General features: G+C 43.9%; 2 protein-coding genes across 12 annotated transcripts in view; one reads left to right on the top strand and one right to left on the bottom strand.

The window, feature by feature from the left end:
- The window catches only part of LOC138770946 (alpha-1-antiproteinase-like), an 86,961-nt gene that overhangs the window by 31,470 nt on the left and 32,326 nt on the right, over window positions 1-23,165 (bottom strand). For 4 of the 10 annotated variants that reach the window (XM_069950285.1, XM_069950286.1, XM_069950284.1 and 1 more), the window contains exon 2: window positions 16,973-17,125. The exons of 4 other annotated variants lie outside the window; for them this stretch is intronic. In XM_069950285.1, the coding sequence (XP_069806386.1) occupies window positions 16,973-17,052 (80 nt within the window). In that variant the 5' untranslated portion in view covers window positions 17,053-17,125. The remainder of the gene's footprint in view (window positions 1-16,972; window positions 17,126-23,165) is intronic. 2 more of the 10 variants (XM_069950283.1, XM_069950288.1) reach the window with 1 other exon arrangement.
- SOCS4 (suppressor of cytokine signaling 4) lies at window positions 1,421-13,132 on the top strand. 2 transcript variants are annotated; one of them, XM_069950296.1, is made up of 2 exons: window positions 1,421-1,556; window positions 9,268-13,132. In XM_069950296.1, the coding sequence occupies exon 2, from the start codon at window positions 9,323-9,325 to the stop codon at window positions 10,604-10,606; it is 1,284 nt and encodes a 427-aa protein (XP_069806397.1). In that variant the 5' UTR covers window positions 1,421-1,556; window positions 9,268-9,322; the 3' UTR covers window positions 10,607-13,132. The 2 variants fall into 2 exon arrangements, with proteins under 2 accessions (XP_069806397.1, XP_069806398.1); XM_069950297.1 differs by lacking the exon at window positions 1,421-1,556 and adding an exon at window positions 5,054-5,144.

The raw sequence follows: 23,165 nt of genomic DNA on the forward strand, positions 1-23,165 counted from the left end.
GGACTACATGGGGGGTGTATACAATAGGGCATGCACAGAGGAGGATATGTACTATAAGGGGATCACATAGTGTCAGGGCTAGCTACTAAATGTGGGTGTAAAGGGGCCAATACAGATGTGCAGTGTGTATAGAGATGAGGATGGTGTCAGTGTGAGGAGACTAATATGTCTGTCTGGCAGATTCTGTGGATTCGTGGCTCAGACGTTCTCATAATGGCCCAGGGCAGATGGAGAAGAAGATGAAAAGGGAAGAACTCCGATCAGAGAAGACGTCCCCTGTGAGTCACTTGATATAACTGCACTGTAATTTATATGGTGTATAGAGCCTGTGTGGAGCTGCATCCACCTCTATATGACTGGATGAGGTGATATTGGTCTATGTACAGAGGATTATATTCAGTAGCAGTGGTGGTGTTAGTCAGTATGTGGTGGTATTAGTAAGTAGCAGCAGTGGTGTTAGTCAGTATGTGGTGGTATTATTTGTTGTTATCTGGTACTGTGTTTTATTGGATTTAGTATACTGGATTTGGTCAGTAACAATATGGTGGTGAGGGTTGTGGTGTGGCAGTAATATTTCCCCTTGTGTACTGGTAATATGGGTCTCAGTAAACAGGATTTGTTTAGTAACAGTATGGCGGTAATATGTACGGTGATAATATTTCCTGTATACTGGTATTATTGGTAATATCAGTCTTGAGATATATATCTACCAATAGCATCGAGAAAGGGGGGGGGGGGGGGGGGGGGGCCCAAGTTGACCTCTTGCACCAGGGCCCAAGAGACATTAGCTACGCCCCTGTATCTATCTATCTATCTGACTATCTATCTATCTCCTATCTATCTATCTCTCTCTCTCCTATCTATCTATCTATCTATCTATCTCCTATCTTCCTATCTCTCTATCTATCTATCTATCTATCTATCTATCTTCTATCTTTCTATCATCTATCTATCTATCTATCTATCTATCTATCTATCTCCTATCTATCTATCTCCTATCTATCTATCTATCTATCTATCTCCAATCTATGTATCTATCTATCTATCTATCTATCTATCTATCTATCTCCTATCTATCTCCTATCTATCTATCTATCTATCTATCTATCTATCTATCTATCTTCTATCTATCTATCTCTATTATTTATCTATCATCTATCTATCTATCTATCTATCTATCTATCTATCTATCTATCTATCTATCTCCTATCTATCTATCTTCTATCTCTCTATCATCTATCTATCTATCTATCTATTTGTCTTTCCTTCAGTTTTTTTCTTTCTTTCTTACTGTAACAATTAAAGACAATTAAAAGAAAACAGGTCAAGTTGTTGCAAAAGTGAGCAAGTGAAGAGTTAAAAAAGAAAGTAGCATGCTGCAGTGCATGCTGGGAGCTGTGGGCTGCCTGAGTCTGGGTAATGTAGTTGTGTGTACAGGAAATGGCTGCTGGGGCTGAGAGCTGGGGCTGCATCTCCCTGTCTGCCTGCTGGAATCCTCATTCCTTTGTTCTCCTGGATACATAGCAGTGTGTTTAGTGCTGGGGCCCAGATACAAGGTAAGAGGGGCCACAGGGGCTGCTGGGGGATGCTACAATGTATCAGGCTGCTTCCTATTCCTCAGGATAGGTGTGTTCCCTGTGTGCTGTATTATGTACTGTACATTATCATCCTGTACCACAGACCCCCAGGCAGATATATGGACAGAGCTGATATAGAGGTCCAGACTGATCCCAATTATACAGCACATGCATGTTATCCGCACCCTGTATGTACAAGTCCATGTGTAGCTGGGAAATCCACAGCACTGGCGCTTTATGGAAGACTTTCCATTATGTATACAACCAAAATGTATTGATCTACAATATAGCGGCTGTAATAGATATTATTATGTACGTCGCTGTATTACAGCAACTCCGAAACTTTCCATCCTATATAGTAATACATATAGAAGCTTTAGGTTGGCGGTATAGTTATTATAATATTTATTGCCTATCTGTAACTAGGTTATACTTGTTGTTTAAACTGACATTTATACTTATTTTTTCGGCTTTTTTAAAAAATAATAAATTTTGCAATATAAAAATATAATAATAATTATTATTTATTATTTCTTTTATGGGTTGACATAAACAATAATATAAACTTTTAATATAAAGTATTATTTTTTAAATGTATTTATTAATTTTTTTTTTTTTTTTTTTTTTTTTTTACTCTTTTAGTATATAATTTTTTAAAATTCTCCTTAGGCCTGGGTCCCACCGGCAGCATTTGCATCACTTTTTGTAAACTAGAAGTTGGTCTATAGCACAGAAGAGATACAAATCATACAAATCCCATGATATACAAATCATTATAGTTTTTCTCTTTGTAGGTTTCTCTGATTCTGATCAAATTTCTGACCTACATTTACTTAGCCGTACTCCGGATCAGTATTTGGCATTAGTACTGGACTTGGTCCCTGGATCAGTATTTTGCATTAGTACTGGACTTGGTCCCTGGATCAGTATTTTGCATTAGTACTGGACTTGGTCCCCGGATCAGTATTTTGCATTAGTACTGGACTTGGTCCCCAGATGAATATTTTACATTAGTACTGGACTTGGTCCCCGGATCAGTATTTTGCATTAGTACTGGACTTGGTCCCAAATATAAGAAGGGCAAATCTTTCTATTATAGTTTTTTCTGTGTAGATTCTATTTTTTGGTTTTGTATTACGAATACTGATGCCAGATAGTGATCTGTGAACGCTGTGATGTTGTATTTTGTTTCTAACCTTTGACATGTCGGTAAATGGTCATTACCCAATTGTGGGACTTTCCAAACTGATGGCAACCTGACCTTTACTCCGCACACTGGGTAGATGGTGACAATTTTTTTATGCATCCATATACAAATGACTGTCATCCTTTTATTTATTTATTTTTATTTATTTATTCTTTTTGTTATTAGTCTTTATTTATTTATATTTGTTCTTAATATTTATTTATTATTTTATAATTACTATTTATTTTTGTTATTAGTATTTATTTATATTTGTTCTTAATATTTATTTATTTTTTTATAATTATTTATTTATTATTTTTTACGATTATGATTATTATTTTTTCTTTTAAAAAATTAAAACGAGTTCAGCAGGCCGAGGGTACTGGGAAGCTTACACAGTCATAACTCCCATCAGCCGAAAGTTGTCAGGGATTCGTAACGCTGTAGTTTTGCAACAGCTGGAGAATTGTCAGTGAATGATGGGAGTTGTAGTTTTGCAACAGACAAAGAGTCTTTGGTTCTCCAAACTTTGATGGGAGTTGTCAGTTTGTCATAGCAGGAAAGCCTTTGTATGTTGGGGCATAATAGGAGTTGTAGTTCTATAACAAGTGGTTAGCCTTGGGTTGTCAGGGCATTAAGGGAGTTGTAGTTTTGTAACAGCTGGGAAGCCTTTGGGTTGTCAGTGCATGCTGCGAATTGTAGTTTTCTATGATTGCCAGGGTGGGATGGGAGTTGTAGTTTAGCAACAGCTGGAAAGCCTTTGGCTGCCAGAGCATAATGGGAGTTGTAGTTCTGTAACAGGTAGAGGGCCTTAAGCTGTCAGGGCATGGTGAAAGTTGTAGTTCTACAACAAGTGGAGAGTTTTGGGCTGTCAGAGCATGGTGGGAGTTGTATTTCTACAAGTTGAGGGTTTGGGGTTGCCAGGGCATGATGGGAGTTGTAGTTCTACAACAAGTGGAGAGTTTTGGGTTGTTAGAGCATGGTGGGTGTTGTAGTTCTACAAGTGGAGAGTTTGGGGTTGCCAGGGCATAATGGGAGTTGTAATTCTACAACATCAGGAGTTACACAGGATGGGAAATGCTGGGTTAATAGGTCATCAGGGCACAATATCCCATGACTACCCTTTACTTTCTGTGAGACCAGCAGCAGTAAATATGAAGAGACCGCAGAGCCGTGTAAATAAAACTCGATTATTTAGAGCTACGGGCGGAAGCGTCAACCACTGAGGAACTACAGAGGCGAGATCTCGTGTCATTTACCAGCAATGGCAGCGGAAGCTGCAGATGAATTATTCATTGTGATCAAAGTGGAGCCAAAGGCGAAAATATATACATGGTACGAGCATGGAGACCGCACTGCGTGGGTTTCCTGGAACGTGACGGGTCATTTACAACACTGATCCGCTATACGGCTGTGTACATGAGGCTTCAAGTGTTCCCCTATGTATATACAGGGTTATCAGAATGTTCATTCTTAAAGGGATATTTCATCCTAGGTTGTTACGGCATATCGCTGGAGTATAGCATGACTTTCTGACCACTGGGACATATAGCATAGGAAAAGGTCCCTCTGGGAGTACAACACAGCTCCATTTAAGTGGATGTAGTACCCTACCTAGCCAGTGACTACCAGTGGCGCTGTTTCAATTAAGTTATGGAGTCCAAAAGCAGCAGTGGAAAACTGGTAGCCCTTCTGCTGCTGCAAAACTACAATTCCTATCAAGTCTGGTCAACAAACCCAAAGGTTTTGCTGTCCAGGCATGATGGGAATTGTAGTTTTTCAATTGCTGGAGGGCGAAGGTTCCCCATCTCTGTTCTAGAGGGTCTAGGCAAGGGATAGGGGACCTTCAGCCCTTTAGCTGTTGCAAAACTACAATTCTCATCATGCCTGGACAGCCAAAGCTAAAGCTTTGGCTGTCCAGGCATGATGGGAAATGTAGTTTTACAACAGCTGGAGGGCCGAAGGTTCCCCACCCCTGGTATAGGCTATCAGACTGCCACCAATGAGCATGTTATGGGCCATGTTGATATGCTATCATGTCCTATCGTACAAAAACCTTGGTTACTGAGCGCCGAAGAAAGCAGACCACTGTACTTTGTGCAAAAAGAACATGTTGCCCATAGCAACCAGTCACCCGCAGAGGTGTATGGGTACTGTGATAGATGACTCCCTCCAGAGAGAGAATTACTAGTACAAAAGTGGGTGACCACCCTGGTCTCCATAGGATTATGTAGTCACCAACTGGACATGGCTTCTGTTGCTAGGCAACTGCAAGTGCTAGCGAGGCTATCATTTGCAGGCTGATAGATAATCTGCATGGTCGCATCACGTCCTTGTCATATGATGAGAATAATCCGGACCCTGTTCTCAGTTGCAGCCATGTATGTGCGTCCTCCCTCTTCATGCTGAGTATCCTTCCATTGTCTCAATAACACACAATAGAAGTCTGTCTTATGTAAGACATCTTACCGAGAAGCCTGGCTGGGCTTCACGGGTCGCGATTGCGCTATTTCCTGTTCTTTAAAAAAGACTTAAAGCCCTTTTGTCCTTGGCCGTGACTCATTCGTCTTCAATTGTGGCCCCAAGGCCTTGTTCACACCATGCAGATATGGTCAGAATTCAGCGGTCAGTTGTGAAGCAAAAAACAGGATTGGATTCTATAATACCATTCACTCCTGGTACTGGCTGTAAAACACTGACCACATCTGCCCTGTGTGAATAAGGCCCTATAGCTAGAGCCTGCCCGTCCAGCATGTTGGAGACAATCAGTGGTGTCAAACATGCGGCCCTCTAACTTTAGCTTTGGCTGTCCAGGCATGATGGAAATTGTAGTTTTTCAACAGCTGGATAGTTGCATGTTTGACACTTGTGCTTTAGTGGCTTAAAGGGATTGTCCACCTTGGGCAACCCTTTCTATATTATATACTGCAGGCACTACGCAGAGTGCTTTTGTACTATAAAGTCCCATATTGATATCATTGCATCAAATAAGGCTTGGTTCATGGCGGAAACTCACCTCGGTGCATTAATACACAAATGGATCTCATAATTTAAAGGGGTTATCCAGTGCTACAAAAACCTGGTCACTTTCTTTCAGAGACAACACGACTGTTGTCTCCAGTTCAGGTGCGGTTTGCAATTAAGCTCTATTCACTTCAATGGAATTGAGCAGCAAAACCCTGCCCAAGCTGGAGATAAGACTGGGGCTCTCCCTGGAACAAAGTGGCCATGTTTTTTGTAGTGCTGGATAACCCCTTTAACCTGACAAAATAATACTGCATTTTTGTCCGGTCAGTCTCTGCTGAGGTGAGCCTAGCTTTAAAGCGACTCTGTACCCACAATCTGTCCTCCCCAAACCACTTGTACCTTCGGATAGCTGCTTTTAATCCAAGATCTGTCCTGAGGTCCGTTCGGCAGGTGATGCAGTTATTGTCCTAAAGAACAACTTTTAAGCTTGCAGCCCTGTGTCAAATTGGTGTGGACTAGAGTGTCTGTGCCCTAGGCCTGCACCGCCTCTCTGCCCCTCCTCCCTGCCCTCCTCACTATTAGGAATGCCCCAGGCAGGATTTCTTCCTATTCATCACTTGTCTGAACACTGCACATCGTTAAAGCCCATGTGCAGTGCTCAGACAATTGATGATTAGGAGAAATCCTGCCCGGGGGCATTCCTAATGATGAAGAGGGTGGGGAGGAGGGGCAGAGAGGCGGTGCAGGCCTAGGGCACAGACACTCTAGTCCACACCAATTTGACACAGGGCTGCAAGCTTAAAAGTTGTTCTTTAGGACAATAACTGCATCACCTGCCGAGCGGACCGCAGGACAGATCTTGGATTCAAAGCAGCTGTCTGGTGGTATAAACGATTTGGGGCAGATTGTGGATACAGGGTCACTTGGTTGGTGGGCACAGCAGAATTTTTGAAGAAATCCATCAGTCTGAAAAGCCTAATAAAAGAGGACAGTCCCTTTAAGGCTTATACCAGATCGTTAGCACCTATAAAATCCATACATTCATCTCTCCCATCATCCGTCGGGCGGCTTCATTGATATTCCCTGCACATCCTCTCTTACATGAAGTCAGCAGAAAGCTGAATGTGATGTGAGCGGATGGTGTAGGTGACTGGAGCGCCTATGAATGAGCGCCCGAGTCATTCACAAGCTGCCGCTCTCTCCATTCAGGAGAATGGGATTTGTCAGGCGCTCCGGGGGCGCCATGGCTGTACACATGCGGGAAACGGTTAATGTTAGAAAGTGCTTTACTGGAAGACAGAACTATTTATTGCCTGTGTACATTGCCCCTTCTTTCCGCTGCCTATTTTCTCTTCTCTTTTGTCTTGCTTGTTCTTGCCTGGACTTGTACAGCAGATTATTGCTATAAGATGTCTGAGAGAGCGTTCTTACCATCACAGGGGCTCTGTTCACACTATGAGCGAGTTTGTTGCGGTTTAAAAAGGCAATAAAAATGCACAATGTGAACTGAGCCTTACGGAAGATAAGTGTTTGATTGGTTGCCCCAATGATCACTAGAATGTCAAAGGTCATAGGTGTCAAACATGCGGCCCTCCAGCTGTTAAAAGACTACAATCCCCATCATGCCTTGACAGCCAAAGCTAAAGCTGCGGCTGTCCACGTATGATGGGAATTGTAGTTTTGCAACAGCTGGAGGGCCGCATGTTTGACACGTCTGATCTACACCATGGTTGATCCATACAAACTCAGCCGGGTGCTGCATAAGATTATCCTAGACTGAGTGTCCCCCTCTCATCAGCTTCTAAAATTTAATCTGCATAAGAAAGCCAAACCCCCATACACATACATACCAGGAAACAAGGGAAAACCTCTTTCTGACTCCTTTTCCCTGTAAAATGGATAGGGTGTTCAAAATTCAGCCTGCTTCTCATCTCCCCCAACATCTGCCATTGAGGGAGAGTCTGGAGTTTGTATACATATATACAGCTTCAACTTTGCCATCTCTATCTATGATGGATCTGCATGCACCTGCATCAATCCAGTTTTCTTTTGGGTTGGGTTCCATACACTGTAATGTAATTTCAAATTGTTGCAATAACGGCTGTTGTTTATTGCTAAAATACAGTGTGTGAACATGGCCTCACATTGCATTTCAGTTAGCTGCAAGAATCTACCATGCTTCCCTACAGCCCATACAATGGCAAAAGCCATCATGTAATCTGAGTCCTATATAAGCAAATAGAAATGGGCTTCAGTATTGGACACAGACTATATACATTAGAGACACTGGGGGAGATTTATCAAAGGGTGTAAAATTTAGACTGGTGCAAACTGCCCACAGCAACCAATCACAGCTCAGCTTCCAGCTCTGGTGAAAGGAAAGCTGAGCTGTGATTGGTTGCTGTGGGCAGTTTGCACCAGTTAAAATTTTACACCCTTTGATAAATCTCCCCCATTGATTCTAATGGAGTTGCGTCATAGAGGGGCGGGCTGGCTTGCCTCCAATGCGCCCCCCCCCCCCCCGGGAATAGAACAGTGCCGTACATGGGAACCAGGCCGCGGTTCAAAGAAAGACCGCGGCATCGGCTTCCCCATACTGGCGCCATTCTATCCATGTGCAAAGCTTAAAGCTAATGTACTGATGATACTTTCATTTTAAGGAGAATTATTATCCCTTGGTTCCCTTAAGAATGATGACTCTGGTGACGTCAGGTGTGAACAAGGACTTGTAGCTGTCAATCACATTACAGGTTTTTTTATGCAAGGTGGAAATTTTGGTGTTTTTGTACATGACGTTCGCTCTGTTTACCGCTGGGGTCTATACCATGCAAAGCATTGTGGGAATGTTGTAAAATTCACAATATGTTCTTTCTCTATGGGAGTACCAGTGAGTCATTTCCACAAGGATGCGGGAGGTTTCGGGAACTGGGCAGGTGCCCAGTGGAATCATTTAGTCCAGCAGCTTCCTCAGTGACTGCTATAAATAATATAGTAGGGTGAGGTTGCCATGATCATCCAGGTGTGACCTCCAGGGCGAGACTCCTGGCTGCTCGGTCGTAGAGTGGTCACTGACTAACAACAGCTAAACTGGATTGTAGTACAGTGTCCCTTATGGACCCCTAGTCCAGACATCTAAAACAGGTTTGTATATCAGGCTTGGTCCTCTTCTCTATACAACTCCGGGAAACTACTGATCCCATCATCGGCATGATGGGAGTTGTGGTTTTGCAACAGCTGGGGAGCTACAGGTTAAGGAACAATATATTTAAGTTTTCAGATTTCTAATATACTTTGATTCCTCACAATTTCTAAGATCTCTGCTTGCTGTCACTGCCTGAGAATCCCCTTCAAAGGCTGCAGTGTGACAAGCAGTCATCCAGGCCTAAATCAGGTTTTCAGCCTTTGAAGGTGAACAAGAGAATCTCATTCACTGACAGCAAGCAGAAATGTTGCATAGTGAGAAATTTTAACCAACGATTAGGTGAAAAAAAACAATAAAATTCCTATCTGAATATTTTATTCTTTTTTAATACACAGATCCTGTTGGAATCCAGGAAAGGAGTGAAAATCGGCAGCATCCAGAGGGTTAACCATGGCGGATAACATCGAGGAGAAGCTCGGTGACCTTGATGTCAGGCCGAAGAGTCGTAGTCGCAGCGCAGACCGGAAAGATGGATATGTTTGGAGTGGGAAGAAGCTTTCCTGGTCAAATAAAGGCGGCCACGCATCCGATGGGGGCTCTGTACGGGCCTCAGACAAGGCAGAGGGACCTGCAAGGAGCCAAGAGAGGAAGCACAGTTGTTCCTCCATAGAACTTGATCTAGATCGCTCCTGTGGACATAAGCTCTTAGGTCGCTCTTTGAAGCAGAAGCTACAAGATGCTGTAGGCCAGTGCTTCCCCATAAAGACGTGCAGCAGCAGCCGCCACCAATCCGTATTGTCTTCCAAAAGGAAAATCCATATAAGTGAACTGATGCTGGACAAGTGCCCCTTCCCCCCGAAATCAGACCTGGCCTATAGGTGGCACTTTATTAAAAGACACACGGCTCCCGTAAGCCAGCCACACACCCAGTACGTGGTTAAAGACGCTCCAAGGGTGGAACCTCTAGCCATGGCTGAGGGGGAGGAGGACAGTTTATCAGAGGGACAGGCCCAATCCTGTGAGGTAAACATGGCCACGGTAGAATCGGTCACCACCAAAGCCTTAAGGAGCAGTAAGGTGGACAGCGACCTTGACTCGGACGACGAAGTCCTGACTCTTTGTACTAGTTCTCGAAAGAGGAATAAACCCAAATGGGAACCGGATGATGAGATCTTTCAGGCCGCGACCCCTCCGAAGTATCACACCCAGATAGATTATGTCCATTGTCTGGTTCCAGACCTGTTTCAGATCAATAATAACCCGTGTTACTGGGGGGTGATGGACAGGTATGCAGCCGAGGCCTTATTGGAAGGAAAGCCAGAGGGGACATTCTTACTCCGGGACTCTGCCCAGGAGGACTACTTGTTTTCTGTCAGCTTCAGACGTTACAGCCGCTCCCTCCACGCCAGGATCGAGCAGTGGAACCATAACTTTAGCTTTGACGCCCATGACCCCTGCGTGTTCCACGCGCCCAATGTCACAGGATTGCTGGAGCATTACAAAGACCCCAGTTCTTGTATGTTCTTCGAGCCCCTCCTCTCCAGCCCCTTGCACAGGACATTCCCCTTCACCCTCCAGCACATATGCCGAACCGTCATCTGCAGTTCCACAAACTACGACGGCATAGACGCCCTCCCCGTCCCTTCTTCCATGAAACTTTACTTGAAGGAATATCATTACAAATCTAAAGTGCGGGTCCGCCGCGTCGACATCCCGGAGCGGCATCACAAGTGATAACTGGACATAATAATAGTGATTTTTCTTTGTATTTTCTTTTGCTCTTTCACTCGCTCCCGCATTGATACATCCTTAACCACACAGCCTAGTATATCATGGATGAGATTCACTAATGTGGCATTAGCTTCCAAGTTATGTATAGTGGTCAGAGCTTTATTTTCTAATATAAAGGTCCAAATCGGCCGCATAGACATATACAGTGTTGGACTGGCCCACTGGAGTACCGGAGAATCCTCCGGTGGGCCCCCAGCTCAGAACCTGCACTAACACTGCCTAACGTGTCATTTCTCACTGGTCCTTTATTGGTGGGCCCCCGGGATCATTTCCTCTGGTGGGCCCCAGGTACCCCAGTCCGACACTGGACATATACACAATAAAGTTCCACCACTAAAGGAAGGATTACTGTCCATTTATACATTGACTGCAGTAAGCTCCCCCTAGTGGTAGCTGTAGGCAGCCATCATTTTACTATTTGACTGTCTATGCAGAGGATTTGGAGATCTCTTTCTAGAAAACATAGCTATAATGCACATAATATTGGACCTAGTGACATCTTTTTGGGTTGCGAATGTCCCACATGTTTCAAACTGGGTACGGCAAGGTCTAGTAATGACACTCCTAGTATTTAACCCCTTGTTGTCAGGCCACATTAGTGAATTCCCACATGATGATCAGTTGTTGCACAGTCAGTGCCTGGACGGTCATTGATTTCTTTGGCGCTCTCTCTACCTGTTTGGCACACAGGGTATTACTATAAAGCTCTACACAGGTAGAAGGTGTGTGATCATAGTGGTCTGTCATTTCAATAGGGGGTTATCCTAGGTCTCTAAACTGTGACCCTCCAGCTGTACTATAACTATGGCTGTCAGGGCATGCTGGGTATTGTAGTTTTGCAACTTTGTTAAATTTTCCAGGTGCATTCTGGGAGTTGTAGTTCTGCGCCTCTGCAACTACTGTTGCATACTAGGAGTTGTAATTTTGCAACTCTGCATGCAACAGGAGAGGTGTGGATGTGCAAACTACATGTAGTTTTGAAACTTTGCACAGTTCGCAACTACGGTTGCAAAACTACCCCTTTCCAGCAATTCCTTTAAACTGGTTTCTGATAACCCAAATTATGGGGAAATATATGCAGTTTAGGTTTTGTGAATTTTAAAGACATTTGTGGGTGAAGTTTATAGATTTCTAATCATCTGACACGTAGGAGGTCTCACGGATACACTGATACAATTTTAAAGGGTTTATCCTAAATTTAAAAAAAAAAACAACAACAGTGCCACCCCTGTCCTAAGGTTGTGGGTGGTATTACAACTCTGCTCCATTAACTGCAATGGAACTGAGCTGCAATGCTACAAACTGAGGACAGGAGTGGCGCTGTGTATCGCCATGTTTTTCTAATCTTGGATAACCGGTTTAATATCAGTGTCCTCCTCTGGCAACAGGGCTTGGTTGGAACTGCAACGTCTCCCCCTCCTACAGATAGCATTTTATGATATATTCTTTAGGCCTCAGATCGTACTCAGGGGTATAACAATTGATTCTTTGGTCTGTACGAACATTCATTACCCACCCACTTTCTTTCCATCACCCACAGTAACAGTAAGGATGGGGAACCTTCGGCCCTCCAGCTGCTGGAGAGCTACCATTCCCATCATGCCTGGAGAGCTAAAGCTTTGGCGGTCTACGCATGATGGGAGTTGTAGTTTTTAAACAGCTGGAGGGTGGAAGGTTCCTCATCGCTGGTGTACAGGGAGGCCCATGAACAGCTTCTATTCTAGGTAGTACGTCCTTTATCATATTGTCTATTTAAATTTTCAGTCTAGTACATGGCAGCGTTGCCCATGACACATGATCACACAACGTCGCATGTCTGCATCACATCACATGCCTGAAAGTAAATGTGACTGCAAACAATCTGCAAGGTACGGCAACAAGAAATCAGTCCTGGGTGGCAACTTGCAGTCGCCATCACATTCACTTTGCAACCGTCCTTAGTCACGTCACTGTGATCTTTGACCTGTGTCCCTGTGTAGTCGTAGCCTAATGCAAGTAAAATTCCTATAATCCAGCAATTCCCATAGTCAGACCTATTGGTTTCTTGCATGAACTGACATACATTTTATTACACCTCCATGGATTAAGAAACTACAAATCCCAGCATAAAATGGGTTAATAAAGTTGCAGCGTACAGAGTATTTTGAGTACCTTTATGATAATCTTTATTGTACACCCTACAGTCTTCCCATAATGCTCTGCTCTTAATCACACGTCAGCTACTTTATGCAAAGTTTACATTAACTCTTTCTCTGCCACTGGCCAGCAACAGGATAAGTGAAGATAACCTTGGTTGTGATTGCCACAGATGCCTGAGATATATGTATATGTGCCCGGATGCCTTGGTACTAGGGATGGTCCGAAACTGCCGAGGTTCGGGTTTGTATGAACCCGAACGCTCGCCATCAGATTCCCGCTGTCTGCCCGCTCCGTGCAGCTGGTGGATACAGCGGGAGGACCGCCTGGAAAACTGGGATACAGCCTATGGCTATGGCTGTATCCCAGTTTTCCAGGCGGTCCTCCCGCTGTATCCACCCTCTCCACAGAGAGCGCAGACAGCGGGAATCATTGCCGAGAGTTCGGGTTCTTATGAACCCGAACCGAACTCGGTTCGGTCCATCCCTACTTGGTACCTTAGTGGAAAGCCCCTTCAGGGTCAATGCTGACTTTGGTCTTTAGTCCCCCGGCTCCATTGCTGCAGTAACAGTGACTTGTAAACAATATGTAGCTTTCTGAAATTGATCAAAATAAATGATGTTTATGGTAATGTGACGTGTCTGAGTATAGAACTGTCTATAACTATTAGTTGTGTAATGTGAATGACTTGAAATTACCCATGCAGGCAAAAAATAGTTTTTCTAAACATAGTAATTACACAAATCAGGACTCGGGAGAGGAAGAACCCCCTGAGGAGGAAACCGCTAGGGAACCATGGCTTAATGAGCGCTATTTCAACCAACTGCCATTAAATAAAAATGTACATGGCATTAGATATATAAATAACCATATCAACCAAATAAGAGATACAAAAATAAGTCATCATTATCCAGGTAATAGATAAAATGTAGAATTGTGATTAAAAACAAGGAAGGTGAGAGGGAAACATATTCTCCAGATCTTCTGTGAGATGAAAGAGACATCAGACAGGAAGTTACATCTATTCCTAAACCTCTCTTCCTAGTAATGTACATATTCCTCACCCTTCTTGTAGTAATACACATATACTTCACCCTCCCTGTAGTAATACACATATACTTCACCCTCCCTAAATGACTTAAAATGACCCATGCAGGCAAAAAAGGGCTAGTTTTTCTAAACATAGTATTTCCACAACTCAGGACTCAGGAGCGGAAGAACCCCCTAAGGAGGAAACCGCTAGGAAACCATGGCTTAATGAGGGCTTTTTCAACCAACTGCCATTAAATAAAAATGTACATGACATCAGATATATAAATAACCACATCAACCAAATAAAAAATACAAAAATAAGTAATCATTATCCAGGTAATAGATAAAATGTAGAATTGTGATTAAAACAAGGAAGGTAGGAGGGAAACGTTTCCTCCAGATGAAAGAGACATCAGACAGGAAGTTACATCTATTCCTAAACCTCTCCTCCTAGTAATACACATATACTTACCCCTCCCTGTAGTAATACACATATACTTACCCCTCCCTGTAGTAATACGCATATACTTCACCCTCCATGTAGTAATACACATACACTTTACCCTCCTCGTAGTAATACACTAGACACACATATACCCAACCTCCTCATATTAATACGCTTGGTACACATATACTGTACTTCACCCTCTCTGTAGTAAAACACATTTACTTCGCCCTCCTCGTAGTAATACACTAGGCACACATATACCCACCCTCCTTATATTAATACACTAGGCACACATATACCCACCCTCCTTATATTAATACACTAGGCACACATATACCCACCCTCCTTATATTAATACACTAGGCACACATATACTTCACCCTCCTCGTAGTAATACACTAGGCGCACATATACCCACCCTCCTCGTAGTAATACACTAGGTACACATATACTTCACCCTCCTCGTAGTAATACACTAGACACACATATACCCACCCTCCTTATATTAATACGCTAGACACACATATACTTCACCCTCCTCGTAGTAATACACTAGGCGCACATATACCCACCCTCCTCGTAGTAATACACTAGGTACACATATACCCACCCTCCTCGTAGTAATACACTAGGTACACATATACTTCACCCTCCTCGTAGTAATACACTAGGTACACATATACTTCACCCTCCTCGTAGTAATACACTAGACACACATATAACCACCCTCCTTATATTAATACACTAGACACACATATACTTCACCCTCCTCATAGTAATACACTAGGCGCACATATACCCACCCTCCTCGTAGTAATACACTAGGCACACATATACCCACCCTCCTCGTAGTAATACACTAGACACACATATACCCACCCTCCTTATATTAATACACTAGGCACACATATACTTCACCCTCCTTGTAGTAATACACTAGGTACATATACTTCACCCTCCTCGTAGTAATACACTAGGTAAACATATACTTCACCCTCCTCGTAGTAATACACTAGGCGCACATATACTTCACCCTCCTCGTAGTAATACACTAGGCGCACATATACTTCACCCTCCTCGTAGTAATACACTAGGTACACATATACTTCACCCTCCTCGTAGTAATACACTAGGTACACATATACTTCACCCTCCTCGTAGTAATACACTAGGCACACATATACTTCACCCTCCTCGTAGTAATACACTAGGTACACATATACTTCACCCTCCTCGTAGTAATACACTAGGTACACATATACTTCACCCTCCTCGTAGTAATACACTAGGCGCACATATACCCCCACCTTCCTCAAAGTAACACACTTGACACACTGATATTACTAACTTTGCCTAAATCTATACCACCATATAAAGCCACCATATTACAGGTACTATAGCCTCCTCTCCCAAAGTCATGTCCCTATTATCCTATGGAGAATTGCCTTTCACCTAGGTTTTGTATGTCTTTCTTATCTGCAAAGGTTTTCTAGAATGGATTCTACATTGTGGCAGTCCTGATACACATGCGTAGGCTGTCAACCAAAGGACAGGCCTCTGTGCACACTGGATAGTGAGGTCAGCATGTTCAGCCTCTTTATCTCTTATATGCATGGTGGCCTGGAGTGGCTGATGGCTGACTGCTATTTTTGCACATTTTTGACTTCTCCATTGAAGTTAAAGGGGAAATACTATAACATATCTGTATATCGAGAGTGTGAAAGAGGATCGAGCTTGATTCTTGTTCCAGACCGCGGCCAGTTTCATTGTCTATAAGGTTACAAGTTCTGCTTTACTTTCTTTCCTTTACCATAGATTGTGGCAGGAAGTGACCTTTCATGGGGGTCACAGATTCCCTGTATGAGCTGTCAGTCCTGACTCATCAGCCATGCTGCGGTCCCATTCATTTAGACCGAATGACCCGTGAGATACCATAAGACCCCTGTCCTGGATGGTTTACATGACACATCACTCATATCCTGAAGTCGGTTCTCATAAAGACGTCTCTAAGGTATATAGATGTCAAAGAGGGGGTCCCCGTAACTACTTTCACACCATTCACTTCAATGGTACAATGTAATACTATATTCCACCTGCAGGGGGTGGAGTTTATCCTTATCTGCAGCTGTCTAGGTATGCTGGGAGTTGTGGTTTCTAAAGAATACTACCCTAGATTTACCAAGGGGATTGAATTCATACTTAAAAATGGGTTATTGAACCTCACCGCTCCTGTTTCGGTGCTTCCTGGTAACTCTGGTAATGACCAGGGATTGGGGCTGGATTGCAGCAGCCATCTATCCCTGTAGAGAGGGACCGAGAAGTACAGATACAGGCTGGATATGGACACTGCCAGAATGGGAGCAGCAGGGGATTGGTACAATGAGCATGAACTTTTTTATTTTACTGGCTACGTACACCATACTGTTCCCATGCAGCTCCTGTTCCAACATTTCCTGATTCCACCGGTCCCTGTACTTTCTGTACCTGTAAGCAAAAGAGTTTCCTTCTGTACTCAAAAATCTGTTTTGCAGCCTCCCACCTCACTTCAGAAGAAGCAGCTTTTCTGTCCATTATGATCTATGGAGGGGGGAGGGGCCGAGGGGGATGAGTGAGCATGGAGAGGAGAAAAGGCAACCCTTCACAGCACATCATCCTGCAAGCTTATCTTACCAATTTCCCAGAGCAGCACTGACCTTTCTGACCTCCAGCATTTTATGTGCCCAGACAGTCTCCAAACTGCATAGCTGTTTGTCTCCTTTTCCTGCTCACTCATCCCCCTCCATAGATTATAACGGATTCAGCAAACCTGTCTTCACTATGCTCCTCTGTAATGTAGACGACTTTGCCTGATAATGAAAAGATAAGAAGTGAGGGGGGAGGCTGTAAAACAGCTTTTTAAGTACAGAAAGAGGTTTATTTCACCTAATAAAACCTATCAGAGTTTCTTAAAATCGCTTGTACTATTGATTTCTGCAAAAATATTATAAATGACAGATACACTTTAAGTACTGAATAGACAGAAAGCTGCTGTCACCCTAAACCACAGGTGTCAAACTCGTGGCCCTCCAGCTGTTACAAAACTACAATTCCCATCATGCCTGGACAGCCAAAGCTAAAGCTTTGGCTGTCCAGGCATGCTGGGAATTGTAGTTTTGCAACAGCTGGAGGGCCATGAGTTTGACAAGCCTGTCCTAGACGATAGGTTGTACGCTGTCCAGGCATGATGGGAATTGTAGTTCTGCAACAGCTGGAGGGTCGTAGGTTGTGCACCCCTGAAGTAAGGAATCATCAGCACAGCATTTAGTCGTCCTCATGCCCCCACACTATTAGCATATGAGAACGCAGCCTAACATGGGAATTATATTACTACCAATGAGAAGTAATGCAGACGTCCCGGTCCCGAGGGGCTCACATGCTAAATTGCTCAATGCAGAAATTCCGACACAGATAGGAGAGAAGTTCCGGGAATTTCCTACAGCCCGACCCTGGAATATAAACATCACAAATCCAGTCCCCGGGGGCCGGAAGAGAGGAAGCTTTCAGGGCATGGATTTATTGACTGCGGACAATTCAATAGTATTTCCTCCATTTATAAGCAACTATGGCGGCTTTTAAGAAGGAGGTTATTGTGTCCAATACAGGAAATCTGACTTCTGTCTGACATCTTATCTGGGGAGAGGAGATTCTATTATCCCTGACCTATTTCTGTAAAAGATAAAAGAGCGTGTTCAAGTGTAGCGTGACGCAAGAGGACTGATGGCTGCCGGCTATTAGGAATAGGGACTTATAAATGTCTCATGAAGGACTGGGATCAGGACTGCCAGGAATGGCTGCAGCCTATGGCTGTATACCTATTTCAAAGACTCTGTATATACCAACTCCAGGATGTTGGTATATAATTTGTTCAAACCATATTGCCTCATGTACCACGTGCAGGTCCTCTGGCCACATGAGTCCCTAAACTAAATCAAAACCGTGTCGGTCAGCGACCGCCAACCCCTCAAAGCGAGGGCAAGCAGGGAAGGAAGGCTACGGAATGGCCCTGCAACCCCATTGTCACAGGACCAAACCCCAAGGGCCCCCCCAAACCCAGCAGGCACCGCCGGTGGAGAAAGCGGCCACCAAGCAACACAAGTGTGAACAAGGTCTTATCACTCACCACTGCATCGGAGGTAGAATGGAAGAACTAGGGTCTTATCAGGAGAAGTGCTAGCCACTCAGAAAGGGGAGAAAAGTAAAATACGGACATGGAGAGAAAGGAGCTGCTGCACCTCACACCGATGGCTGACACTAATACCTCTCGGCATTAGTGGCCAGAGCATACTTGTGATTAAAGAACATCACACAATGAAAGTCGGATCGTTCTTTTTATTTGCAGCGCGTTTCGGCCTGATACATATAATACAGGCCTTTCTCATACAGGAGGATGCACTAATATTGCATTCTTCTGTATTGCCAAGTTCACAACCCTGGACACAGCATATCTGGTTCTTTACCATAACATTTTTTCTTGAGAAAGGCCTGTATTATATGTATCAGGCCGAAACGCGTTGCAAATAAAAAGAACGATCCGACTTCCATCGTTTGATGATCCTTGATCACAAGTATACTCTGGAACTATAGTACATCTGTGCTTCTCCACCTCTGTGAGTTTCCCTTAGTCCAGTGATCGTTCCAGATCACACTGTTGCATGTTTTCCTCCGGTGGGGTAAGCCCTAGGAACAGCTGCGATGTACATTTTCACAATGTCTTCTATAGAGCTGTGCCTATGATTTGCACAACTCGTTTAGGTGAGTGCCCCCTTATAGCACCCTGAGGAATAGGGACTACAGGAACTAAGGGTGGTATAACACGGAACAATTATCGTTCGAAAAATTGTTAGATCGTTCAGATTTGAACGATAATCGTTTAGTGTAATAACAGACAACGATTAAACGACCAACGAGAAATAGTTTTTGGACATATTTTTATCGATGATCATTCGCATATTGTTCGCATGTAATAAGATGTTGTTCAGTCGTTCGCAGTGGCGGTGACAGGACGAACGCAATAACGATCATAAATAACGATCATCATTCCGTGTAATTGGGTGAACAATTTCAGGTTGTTCGCCATAGCAGTTGTTTAAGTTCGTTTATCGTTAATCATCAAAAAATCGCTTTGTGTAATAGTACCCTAATATTAACTGGGAATCAGGAGAGGACTGATAACTGTCAGATGGACAAACAAGAATGGGGACTGATAATCATAGCAGAGGAAGCTGGAGGTACTTACAGTATATAGAAGGGGAGGACAATTACTTGAGCCTTTGCCCCAGATCAGTACTCGGAGCGGGAGCCAGGACTAATGGTCAGAAGATAAGCCATGAAATTGCTCATTGTTGTCTGAACAATCAGTGAACAGTGAATAATCGTTTCCATGGGACGATTATCGTCCGAATATGGACAATAATCGTTCTGTGGAATAGGGCCTTGAGGTTAACCCTTGCCTTCTTTGTATCCTTATCTTTTCTCTAGACCCCTTTTCTCCCCCTGTATACAGCTCCCTGTCGGGCCCAGTGCAGAGATCTCATCCTATTTACCGCCTGCTCTTATATATTGTCTGACTTATAAAGTTGCCAAATACTTTATAACCCGTCCCGAGTGGCTTGTTAAGACTCCTCAGTGTTAAGCCCACATCATCTGGACGGAGGCCAGGGCGTCTCTGATAGCTGGGATGGTAATGTGATGGTGGACCAGGTCATGTGACTTTACACCCATTTCACTGACCACAAGCACAAGCTTTATTTTCAATATGTTAACAAGCGACCATAAAATGAGATGCAGTAAAATGATGTATAAAGTTAATGACCCCGGTGAGACTGCACTAAATGCCCTTCCGTATGATTTCTGCCCTACCCTACTATTCTAATGGGGGCACATTACTAGATTAACTCTGCTTTGACATGCAGTAACATAGAAGCTGGGTATCATCGTATATCAAGGTTGTTTTGCTACCCAGCTTTCCCATAATCCTTAAAGGTAATGTATCATCTTTTTTTTTTTTTTTTTTTTAATGATTGGAGCCAAACACTGAAACATGTTCTAATTTGATTCTACTTTCTGTCATTTTTTTACACATTTCACATTTTCGCACATTACTATGGGAGCAGCCATCTTGCCTGAGCTGTCTGTAACAGCATTCAGTGATATGCTTTACAAGCTCCATGGACATAGATAACAAGAGATATAGATTAAATGAATGGGAAACATTACTGGGCATGCTCTGTGACTGTTAAAGAGGTCATTCCACAGAGAGGGAGAGGCTGAGCAGTGAGCTTCATCTATAGTCTCCTCCTTATAATCTAAGACAGAACAGGAAATCTCAGTTCAGTTTTAGATCTAGTGGTGAGAATGGAAACGGCAAATTTTCAGGGCTATTTAAAAACATAGATAGTAAATTGGAAAATTTGAAGAAAAAAAAATACCAAAAATTATATTAGTGATAGAAACGTAATTTAATCAGTAGGTAAATTTCAGATTACACTTTCCCTTTAAACAGGTTGTCCAGTTTAGACTGAAGTGGAATCTCATATTCACCTCTTTTTCTTTTTAGCAGAATCCCTCTAACACATATTGGTTGTCAAAAGCAGAGAACAACCTTAAAGGGGTTATCCAGCGCTACAAAAACATGGCCACTTTTCCCCCTACTGTTGTCTCCAGTTCAGGTGCAGTTAAGCTGCATTTACTTCAATGGAACTGAGTTTCAAACCCCACCCAAACTCGAGACAACAGTAGGGGGAAAAGTGGCCATGTTTTTGTAGCGCTGGATAACCCCTTTAAGGGCAAACCTGACCTATATGCGCAGTAATACCACTATGTCATTGAGTCTATGACCAATTCCATGAGTTAAGGTCCCTAAACACTTTCAATAACTAAAGGCCCGAACAATCCATCCATCCCACCCGCCCGCCACCCGTCCTCTCCATACACAGGAACGTTTGGCGGCAGGGCAGAGAACCCCATACACCTTAGATTGATGGCTGAATCTGCTGCAAGTGGCAGGTTCAGCTGCTTAAAGTCTAAAGTGTATGGGAGTCTTAAAGGGGAACTCTGGTTAAGAAAGATTTAATCCTGTTCAATCATCACCCATCATCTAAGTTGGTGAGTAATAGGTTTCTGTTACATGAATTTGACCATTTGTCTGCCGCCCATCCTGATTAACACCCTGAAGCTGCTGAAAATCCTCACTTCCTGGTCCACTCTGTCTCCACTCCCCTGTCCTCCCACTCCCTTCTGAGACAGAGGTCACATGATCTGTAACGCCTCATCTGTAACCCCTGGATTTCTGGGGCTCCCTGATAGTAGCCAGGGTGGCAGCTGTGACTATGGATGGATGTATCCTCTAGACTTTCGGACTATCAGATCCGGAATCTCTCCTGCACCAGGGCGGCTGTCAGGCTTCATGTCTGGGACACAGCGCAGCCTGCGGTTTGCTTTATGTGAATCTGGAATTTGAGGAATATTTTCTTCCCCTTTCAATTGTTTTACAGGAAGATAAATAACCTCAGTGATTACTTATTTATGAAGTGCATCCATTAAGATGATAAATTAGATTATCGGCTTCCTGACTTGCTGCCGCTACAATCATCTTTATGGATCATGTAATGCAATGACAATTTCCTTCCTGTGAATCCGTGACCTTTGGAGACCTCTCGGCGGTAAGTGCAGCCATGTTTCCTCTCTCCGCTGAGGAGACTGGACTAATTACGCTTTCTGCCAGTCCCATCTGTAATGGCAGGAACGTGCTGTAATATGGTTACAGACAGGCAGGATACCATGACCAGATTAGATCACTGTCAAAAGTCATCATAATGCCTTTATTAATATAGCACCAACATAGTCTGTAGCGCTGTACAGGGCTCATAATCTAAATTCCACATTAACCATCACTATTGAAAGACATAGAGACGCCACAGGTGGGTGTTAGTGTGATGATGTGAGGAGGACACCCCTGCTGGTGTGATGAAGTGAGGAGGACACTCCTGCTGATGTGATGAAGTGGGGAGGACACACTGTCCCCTGCTGATGTGATGATGTGGGGAGGACACACTGCCCCATACTGATGTGGGTGGGACACACTGCCCCCTGTTGGTGTGATGATGTGGGGAGGACACACTGCCCCCTGCTGGTGTGATGATGTGGGGAAGACACACTACCCTTTGCTGGTGTGATAATGTTAGGATGATACACTGCCCCCACTGGTGTGAAAATGTGGAGCACACACTGACCCCTGCTGGTGTGATGAAATGTGTGTGTGTGTGGGGGGGGGCACTGCTCCCCACTGGTGTGATGATGTGGAGAACACACTGCTCCCTGCTGGTGTGATGATATGGAAAACACACTGCCCTCTGCTGGTGTGGTGATTTAGGGTGGACACACTGCCCCCTGCTGGTGTGATATTGTAGGGTGGACACACTGCCCCCTGCTGGTGTAATGCTGTAGGGTGGACACACTGCCCCCTGCCGATGTGACGATGTAGGGTGGACACACTGCCCTCTGTTGATGTAATGATGTAAGGTGGACACACTGCCCCCTGCTGATGTGATGATGTAGAATGAACACACTGCCCCCTGCTGGTGTAATGTTCTAGGGTAGACACACTGCCCCCTGCTGATGTGACGAAGTAGGGTGGACACACTGCTCTCTGTTGATGTAATGATGTAAGGTGGACACACTGCACCCTGCTGATGTGATGAGGTAGAATGAACACACTGCCCCCTGCTGGTGTAATGTTCTAGGGTAGACACACTGCCCCCTGCTGATGTGACGAAGTAGGGTGGACACACTGCTCTCTGTTGGTGTGATGTAGGCTGGACATACTGCCTCCTGCTGGTGTGATGATGT

The sequence above is a fragment of the Dendropsophus ebraccatus genome, chromosome 13, assembly GCF_027789765.1.
Source record: "Dendropsophus ebraccatus isolate aDenEbr1 chromosome 13, aDenEbr1.pat, whole genome shotgun sequence".
NCBI lineage: Eukaryota > Metazoa > Chordata > Amphibia > Anura > Hylidae > Dendropsophus > Dendropsophus ebraccatus.

Coding starts and splice junctions, on each gene's coding strand:
- SOCS4 (XM_069950296.1), top strand. CDS start 9,323: ATGGCGGATAACATCGAGGAGAAGCTCGGTGACCTTGATGTCAGGCCG.